The sequence below is a fragment of the Myzus persicae genome, unplaced genomic scaffold (assembly GCF_001856785.1).
Source record: "Myzus persicae strain clone G006 unplaced genomic scaffold, MPER_G0061.0, whole genome shotgun sequence".
Lineage (NCBI taxonomy): Eukaryota > Metazoa > Arthropoda > Insecta > Hemiptera > Aphididae > Myzus > Myzus persicae.
Genome location: NW_019100802.1, coordinates 1,561,339 through 1,569,329, shown reverse-complemented (window position 1 = coordinate 1,569,329; position 7,991 = coordinate 1,561,339). Strand labels below are relative to the sequence as shown.

The 7,991-nt window shown below is 28.0% G+C and overlaps 2 protein-coding genes across 5 annotated transcripts; one reads left to right on the top strand and one right to left on the bottom strand.

The window, feature by feature from the left end:
• The first annotated feature begins 1,224 nt into the window (after nt 1-1,224).
• Nucleotides 1,225-5,544, top strand: LOC111043074 (serine/threonine-protein kinase Chk2-like). 3 transcript variants are annotated; one of them, XM_022327873.1, is made up of 8 exons: nt 1,225-1,543; nt 2,722-2,867; nt 2,979-3,251; nt 3,335-3,459; nt 4,345-4,434; nt 4,513-4,716; nt 4,787-5,013; nt 5,083-5,544. In XM_022327873.1, exons 2-8 carry the CDS (start codon nt 2,732-2,734, stop codon nt 5,435-5,437), a joined length of 1,410 nt encoding a protein of 469 aa, XP_022183565.1. In that variant the 5' UTR covers nt 1,225-1,543; nt 2,722-2,731; the 3' UTR covers nt 5,438-5,544. The 3 variants fall into 3 exon arrangements, with proteins under 3 accessions (XP_022183565.1, XP_022183564.1, XP_022183563.1); XM_022327872.1 differs by having other exon boundaries at nt 1,225-1,559; XM_022327871.1 differs by lacking the exon at nt 1,225-1,543 and adding an exon at nt 1,981-2,383.
• Nucleotides 5,545-5,640: 96 nt separating this feature from the next.
• Nucleotides 5,641-7,981, bottom strand: LOC111043075 (DNA repair protein RAD51 homolog 4). 2 transcript variants are annotated; one of them, XM_022327874.1, is made up of 6 exons: nt 7,668-7,981; nt 7,328-7,594; nt 6,569-6,684; nt 6,302-6,515; nt 6,072-6,231; nt 5,641-6,010 (listed from the first exon to the last, which is right to left on the bottom strand). In XM_022327874.1, exons 2-6 carry the CDS (start codon nt 7,463-7,465, stop codon nt 5,721-5,723), a joined length of 918 nt encoding a protein of 305 aa, XP_022183566.1. In that variant the 5' UTR covers nt 7,466-7,594; nt 7,668-7,981; the 3' UTR covers nt 5,641-5,720. The 2 variants fall into 2 exon arrangements, with proteins under 2 accessions (XP_022183566.1, XP_022183567.1); XM_022327875.1 differs by lacking the exon at nt 7,668-7,981 and adding an exon at nt 6,978-7,207 and having other exon boundaries at nt 7,328-7,443.
• Nucleotides 7,982-7,991: the final 10 nt, after the last annotated feature.

Genomic DNA, 7,991 nt, shown 5'->3' with positions numbered 1-7,991 from the left:
ATCGATGAACGCTATCAAGGCTTTATTCTCACAAGGTATTATATACATTTTTATTTTTTTATTTGACCATATTACGTATATTATATTTTATTCACTAAGCGTACCTATTATATTATTGAAAATCAGTTTTAAAAAATTTTATTAAAATAAATATTATATTTAATTACAAAATAAATTTTATTATTAATTTTATTTAACTTTTTAATTATTTTTACTTTATTCAGTGTCATTTGAATTAAATTATATGAGAATGTTTTAAAAAATTATTTTGTGTTTAACTTTTAAGCCGGGGACCAATTGTCCGTGTATGAAATTATGACGGGGACCAATTGTCCGCATGCCGCATTTTTTCGCGGGGACCAATTGTCCGGGGACCGATTGTCCTAGATCCAACCAGCCCATAGGGCATAGAGTAATATTACTCTATGAACCAGCTACAGGCTGCTCTGCGTTTAGCATGATATAACTAAGAAACTAGTTAAGTAGTATAAGTAGTACACCTACTACACCTAACTTAGTTATATCATGGCGTACGGTAGGGTTGCTACTTCGACTGGCGTACTGAACGGATTAATCGTGTTTTTTGTATTTTTTTGTAAAATATATGCATTAATACGAACCATGACCGACATGACTCAATAATACCTTTTCACAATAGTATTTATATTTTGTAAATTGTAATTTGCAACAAAAAGAGTATCTATAATCTATATACATGTATAGATACATTCGATTATTTTGTTAGTGCCTTCGTTGACGATGAGTGAACATACTCGAATGCCTATAATAATTTTTCGAGTTTTCCAACTACCCACAGTGGCTGGTTCTCACCCAAAATAAAATTATATTCCTTGCATTCTTTTTTGTTTTATATTTTTCTTAAACCATTTTTAAGGACTACTATCCTTTGTACAAACATTTTTTATTGCAAAAAAATTGGATTCTTATTTGAAAAACTTAAGTTTGCATCACCACAAGACACTCTTTAAGCAGTACAGAGTTCAAAAAAAGTTAAAATTATGGTCTTGACGGTCTTGTAGTATATTTAAAAATTCAAAAAATTAAAATTTAAGGAAATAATAGGGCGAGCAAGCTTGGTCAATCACACTGTGACAGCATAATAAAAAACAATATTATAATAATAATAATAATATTGTTCTATGATAAAACGCAGGGGGTATTGATGGTATGGTGATTTTATGCATTTCGGGGTGGAAGTCTCTCATCCGGATGTTTGTCCAAAAATCTAACCAATGACCATAACATCATAATTAAAGATAATAGCGGTCGCCGGTCAGGACTCAAGTTATCATCGTTCTGCTTTCTGTATCCTGTATTCACTCGTCAGTCGTTACTGCCTTACTGGTCAGTACTTGGTAGTCGCATAGATTAAATATACTTAATCTATGCCCTATGGAAGTCGGCACTCAGTTGTTATACAGATCGTTCAGAATTTCATATTTGGACAGTGTAGATTTTTTTATGTCGAATTTGAAATTTTGAAATTATAGGTCTAAAAAAAAAAATCTAAATTATTAATACGGTACGTGTAATTATAGGTAGGTATTTAAGAGTACATAAATACATAATACTTTTGAATTATAATTAAAGTGTAATGCATATTATGCAATATTTAAAAATAACGTCGTTTGTACTTTTATCGTAGAATAAATTAAATTATATCATCTATTCTATAATTGTACCTTGAAAACCAAAATTGTTAAGACGTGTTTGCAATCTTTTAATATTCGTAATTATAAAGATTTTTATGTATTCAAATTCGTTGGGTAAAGTAATAATTGTATACATATTTTATAATATTATGCTTTGCTTATTAGTTATTACTTATTACTTATTGATAAATATTATGGACTATCTATAATATAAATAGATATATGTATAGTTTATAATATTATACATAGCATAAAGTATAGTACTATGTATAGTCTATAATTAAATCATTATCCATTTCTATATTTTTCGATTCTGACAATACAAGTTGCCAGTTGTTATATATAGACTTCTTATTAAATGGGTACTGACAACCTGTAGGTTGTTGTTGATAATATTCTAAAGTTATAAATACCATTTTAAAAACGACTCGATACGATTTTATGCTGGTACCCCGCTACCATGGTGGAATTCAATTTTCTATTAGGTACCCGAATTGGTTTATTGGTAATGATGAATACTGAATTGGTGACCGCTACTTGTTAGTTGTTACTCGCCAGTCCACGAGTCCACCTGTGCTGCTCGCGGCCCGCAGTGCCATCATTAAGTTCTAATCAGCGATTGTCATTTGTCATTGCGGCATTTAATATTTTTATAATATCAGTGGCCTGTGGCGATAGTTGTCTTGTCTACTAATTACATGCATTTTATTGTAAGTTTATTACACAACTAAATTTTATTTTTTATTTTTTTTATAAGAAATTTAAAATCTATTCTTACACGGAATAATAAGCAAATGTGACAAAGAGTATTTACTATTTGGTATTTACATTGGAATTTTTAAGGGAAGAAGCCACTCATTAGTGACACAACTTATTTTAAGTTTTTATTTTTTAAATTTTTTTTCCTCTTACTAAGCTAAGCTATTTATACAACAACATGAATCAAATAGATAGATACTTAATAAACTAAGAAAAAGAATTTTGTATATTTTAGAATAAAATGAAATATTACTATTCTTACTAAATTATGATATTTGCATTATTTTAGAGGTGTAAATATGGGTGATTCAGACATTTTGACCCCTCTCATAAACAGTCAAGAGTCTTTGAGCAGCCAGGATCAAATAACTAAGCCGGAGAATACAAATGCATGGGGACGTCTTTATCCAGAGAACGAAAGTTTAAAAATTGAAGGTTTGATGTCTAATATTATTAAATAGTATGCATAATAAACGTATTATTGTTGTGATATTATTATATACGTATACATTCATTTAAATATGGTAAATTTTGTATTTGTTTTAGACCTAGTGAAGGATAATTATAACGCTGGTCGTCAAACTAATGATGTGGATTTTCAATTTACAAAACAATGCTTTAGTTTAAAAGTTATGAATCATATTAGCAAGATTCATTTCATAATAAATCGCGAAAAGATTGGGACATTAGGTTATGTAGTATTTATTACAGACACAAGTGCAAATGGTACATTTTTGAATGGTGAAAAAATTGGAAAAGGCAATCGTTGGATTTTATCGAATAATGACAAAATTGCTGTTGTTTCTAAAGCGAATCATGGTACACTTTTAACTATTATATAAAAAATCACCTAAATAAATGTTTAAGAATTTACCATGAATATTTTATATTTATTTTTGTAGTGTATACATTTACTGATAAACGTTCGGACTATTTAAATTGTCATCCAAAAGTTGGGGAACAATTTGCTGTGTATGGCATATTGGGTAGAGGAACTTTTGGTGAAGTCCGATTGGCTTTTGAAAAAGTAAGTTTTGTTAAATTTAAAGAAAAATTAAATAAAATGTTGAACATTTTATTGCCTTAATCAAACCATAGCAGTGGTATATCAGTGTTGGACTGAACTTCAATTTTAAATGACACAATTTCATTGACATATTTGCCATTGCCCTATGATATACATTATTTACTTATTAAAAGTTAGTTAGATGTGATGGAAATAAAATGTGGTTTAAAGCGATTGGACCGTGGTCAAAGCCTTCAATGCCACAACCTGCCACCCTGTGTCAAAATTGAGCATATCCGTCCGCCACTGGGTTATAATATCATATGTATATTATAGAACGTTTATAATTCGTTTATATATTTATTTATTTTGAATAATTACATAAAATATAATATTGTTAATATAAATATTTAGTTAATGAATAGTATTGTCATGTTACAAATTATTTTATAATATTTACCGTTAATTTTTCATTTTGTTTACAATCTGATATTTAGAGAAAATTGAATTTGCATAGCCTTAAAAATTGCAATCATTTAAATCGAATATCCATTTTTATGATCTATTTTTAGTTTTTCATTCTGTGAAACATCTTTTTTTCTTCATTATTGGTATCAGTGTAATGTGTATTTGTGTAATAACAAAATTAAGTTTAGTTTTCAATAATTACTCTAAAATATTAAGTACATTAATCTTTATCAAGTGAAAAATTTCATTCTATGTACATTTTATATAATGTTAACTTGAAATTTCATTTCGGTTTTGATTTATGAAAGGGGGCTCACAACTCACCTTGCAGAGGTAACAAAATGTTGGTCGCACATTACCTGTGTATTAAATATACAGAACATGATACAGCATGGTGAGTTGTGAACCACAATAAATAGTTATTTTGTTGTTTTGCAGAAGACTTCAAAATGCTTTGCATTGAAAAAAGTGAACAGGGAGAGTTGTATTGTGCTAAGAGAACCTGATATTTTATCGAGCTTATCTCATGTAATTCAGTAATTATACATATAATTATTACATCAAGTTTATATATTTGCTGTTTTTTATCAAAGTTTTTATGTATAGCCAAATATTGTTAATATGGAGAATTTCATTGATACTACTGATGCAATTTATATCACATTGGAATACATGCCTGGAGGAACTTTAAAGCAACTAATTGAAAATACAAAACGTTTAAAAGAATCTGAATCCAAAATAATTTTGTATCAAGTTGCTCGAGCTGTTCAATATTTACACAATAGGTCAATTGCTCATAGAGATCTAAAAGTAATTTTATATATTTTCAATTGTTTATAAATACAATTTAAAACATGAGCATATTTTATTTAAATTTTAGCCAGGAAACATTTTACTTTCCATTAAATCTCCTATAAGTGTTGTAAAATTGGCTGATTTTGGTTTATCTAAGAAGATAACTGAAAACACACATTTAAAAACATTTTGTGGTTCTTTAGCATATCTTGCGCCGGAAGTATTTTCAAATAGAAAAAATGTTACTCAATCATACATTAAATATACTAATAAAGTAGATTCATGGAGTTTTGGTGTTATTTTATATGAATGGTAAACAACTTTCTATTTAATTTTATTAACAAAAACAATATTAAATATATTAAATTTTTTTTCATATAGTTTAAGTGGTTATAAACCTTTTGCTGGTGATTTTATTGAAGAAAAGATTTGTAAAGGAGTATACAATATCACTAAGCTCAAATTGTTTAACACTTCAAATGGCGCACAAGATGTGATCAAGCAGTTATTAACAATTGATTATGATATGAGGTTTGATTTCGATAAAATATTGAAACACATTTGGTTTGATAAAGATATACTAATGAAGGAAAAAGTTGGCAAACTTATTGCTGAATTTTCAAATAGCTTAAAGCCAAGTAACAAATTTTTGTCTAATAAAGAAAATGTTACAAAAAAAATAAAGTTTTGTTCTTGTCTTACACAAGACACTTGTTCCGAATCTGAACGTACCTGAATAGATTTAAATATGTATTTATAAATTATAAAAGAACTATTTTTTTTTTCGTTTATTATAATGAATTATTATATATTATTATATTATACCATTACTTAATTATGCTAAGAATATTTTAAATTGTAAACATTATTTTTCTGTTATTGGCTGTAGTTATTGAAGTCAAATTCTGACTATTTATTTAATTAATAGTGTGTTTAATATTAAAATGCTGACATAATTTATAATTTCATGCTTTAACAATTTGTATCCTTAAAATCTTAATAAACTTATTGAAGAGTATTTATGAAACTCCATAATCATTAATACTTAGTATACATTTTTCGTCTATAGGTATATATACACTTTTTGCAATATTTATAGACATCTGTTGTTGTTGTTGTTGTTGTTGATTTATTGTTGTAGTGATCATTAATCTTGTGTTGGGTATGTGAAACCAATATTTTCCAATAGCAGGCTTGAATTCGTTAGCAAAATCACAATTTTTGACAGCTAAGTTTGTCACCAAAATGGATGAATTTTTATTGCATAAATATTTTAAAACTGAACTTATATGATTTATATAGCATAAACCTAAAACAAATTCATAAAAACATTAAATGATATCAGGATAAGTTAAAACATTATAATTTACCATCATTCTTATAAAATCCTAAGAACGATAGGTATGGGGCAGGTAAAGAGTCTATGATTATTATGGGTTCCAATTTTTCTTTAAGACCATGTAAGCAAGTTATTAAATTGTAAATGTCGATAACTGAGTACACATGAATTTTCTTCAAAATATCCTTGATCTATTAAATTGTATTGCATTAGTTTTCAATATGAATATAATCAATTTAATGTTATTTTTAACATACATACTTCATTATTTGTCATATTTTTATTTTTCAATATCTCTTTAATTCTGTACACTGAAAACTTGTTTTTGGTATCTATATAAACTATTTCCTTTTTTGTAGTTATTATAATATTTAACAGAATACTAATACATAGTTGTGTTTTTCCAGAAGCAGATGGGCCACAAAATTCATAAATGTTACCAACAAATAATCCCCCATCAAGTAGGTTATCCAATCTAAACATTTTTAATTTCATTAATCTATACTTAACATTTTTTATTTACTTTACTTTAAAATTCCAGTTTTAATGAATGTTGATAATGTTTTACTTAGATACAATTTGTATCCATTAATAAGTGGTGATGAACACTTAACTGTCATACAGTCTTTTAATTTTGTTATTTCCTAAAACAAAATAACTAATTTTAGTATGCGTGTATTAATGCTGGAATCTGAAGAAATTAATCTATAACATGTTTGTTAATATTAATTGATTAAATATTTAAGTTTTTAATAGATGAATTACAATTAATTCTATTATAACAACAAAGGTCGGCAACGATAAACTCAAGTTCAGTTAAGTGAATTCAAAATTGTTAAGTTAAGAGTTAATAGTTACCACACAATTCATTAGTAATAAGTTTAGTATTAATTTGGAAAAAAATTGTAGGTGCTTGGAAAAAAGTTTGTCTACTTACCAATCCAACCTAATCTTTTTAACTAGTTAGTATTGGCAATAAGGTGATGATTGATTAAGTATAAAACTACTTCAGCGTCTATTAAAATACTGTATATTATCATAGCACAAAAAGGGGGAAGGGCTCCGGAGACTTGTAAATGTTACAATTAAAATTGTTTGGGTCCATACAACAGTTATGGCATGGGGGTTAGCAGTTCAGCACACCAGCACCTTGCTATTTGATTCCGTCTTATTATTTTCATGCACATACGTTAAAGGTTAAACTATAGGCTATAGCATTCCACTGTGTGGAAACAGTTCAATGAATTCATATTAAATAATAAAATCTAAACTTATTGTAGCGATTACCTTGCATTGTAAATTGCATACACTTTGCAAATTCGAAGTTTTCTTTTGAAGAAAGTCGTTTACCGTACAAATGTTTTTCCCAAACAAATTGTTGAGAACGTTTTCGTCGGGTACCAGAGGAACGTTTAACCGTATCATTTTCGATAATGCGATTTTCAACAAAGAATATTTAGAATAAATGTAATCTGTTCAGTGTTTGGTAAAAGCATATTGCTTAATAAATAGACATCTAAAGGCGAACACGATCGGTTGTTGTTACGATCATGGCTAAAGATAATATTATATATATTATATTTAGCCGTGGTTACGATCTAATAAACTGTTGATCATTATCACATACTTTAATCCCGCAGCTTTTAAGTCATAACAATAAACAAGTCACAAACTAAGAAGTAGGTATTTTATAAAAGCTGGAAGCTGGCAGGTGCTAGTAGTTGCCAAAGCTGGTGTTCGGCCTTTCGCTTTGTCCCTTGGCTAATATATGAGTCGGAGTGTGTAGGTTCCTGTGTCTCGTGGTTTTAAATAAACATACAGTTCACAGTTAAAGAAAATAGAAATACACTAACATACGTATCTTTTAAACCGTGATAGGCGATAGGACGCTGTGATACGCTTTATGAAAAATAGTCGGATACTCACATAACCTAATACATTTTGTTTTAAA

Coding starts and splice junctions, on each gene's coding strand:
- LOC111043074 (XM_022327873.1), top strand. CDS start 2,732: ATGGGTGATTCAGACATTTTGACCCCTCTCATAAACAGTCAAGAGTCT. Junction 4,435..4,512: donor TTTTATCGAGCTTATCTCAT/GTAATTCAGTAA, acceptor TTTTATGTATAG/CCAAATATTGTTAATATGGA. Junction 5,014..5,082: donor GGTGTTATTTTATATGAATG/GTAAACAACTTT, acceptor TTTTTCATATAG/TTTAAGTGGTTATAAACCTT.
- LOC111043075 (XM_022327874.1), bottom strand. CDS start 7,465: ATGATACGGTTAAACGTTCCTCTGGTACCCGACGAAAACGTTCTCAAC. Junction 6,516..6,568: donor ATTAAAACTGGAATTTTAAA/GTAAAGTAAATA, acceptor AAAAATGTTTAG/ATTGGATAACCTACTTGATG. Junction 6,011..6,071: donor AGGATTTTATAAGAATGATG/GTAAATTATAAT, acceptor AATTTGTTTTAG/GTTTATGCTATATAAATCAT.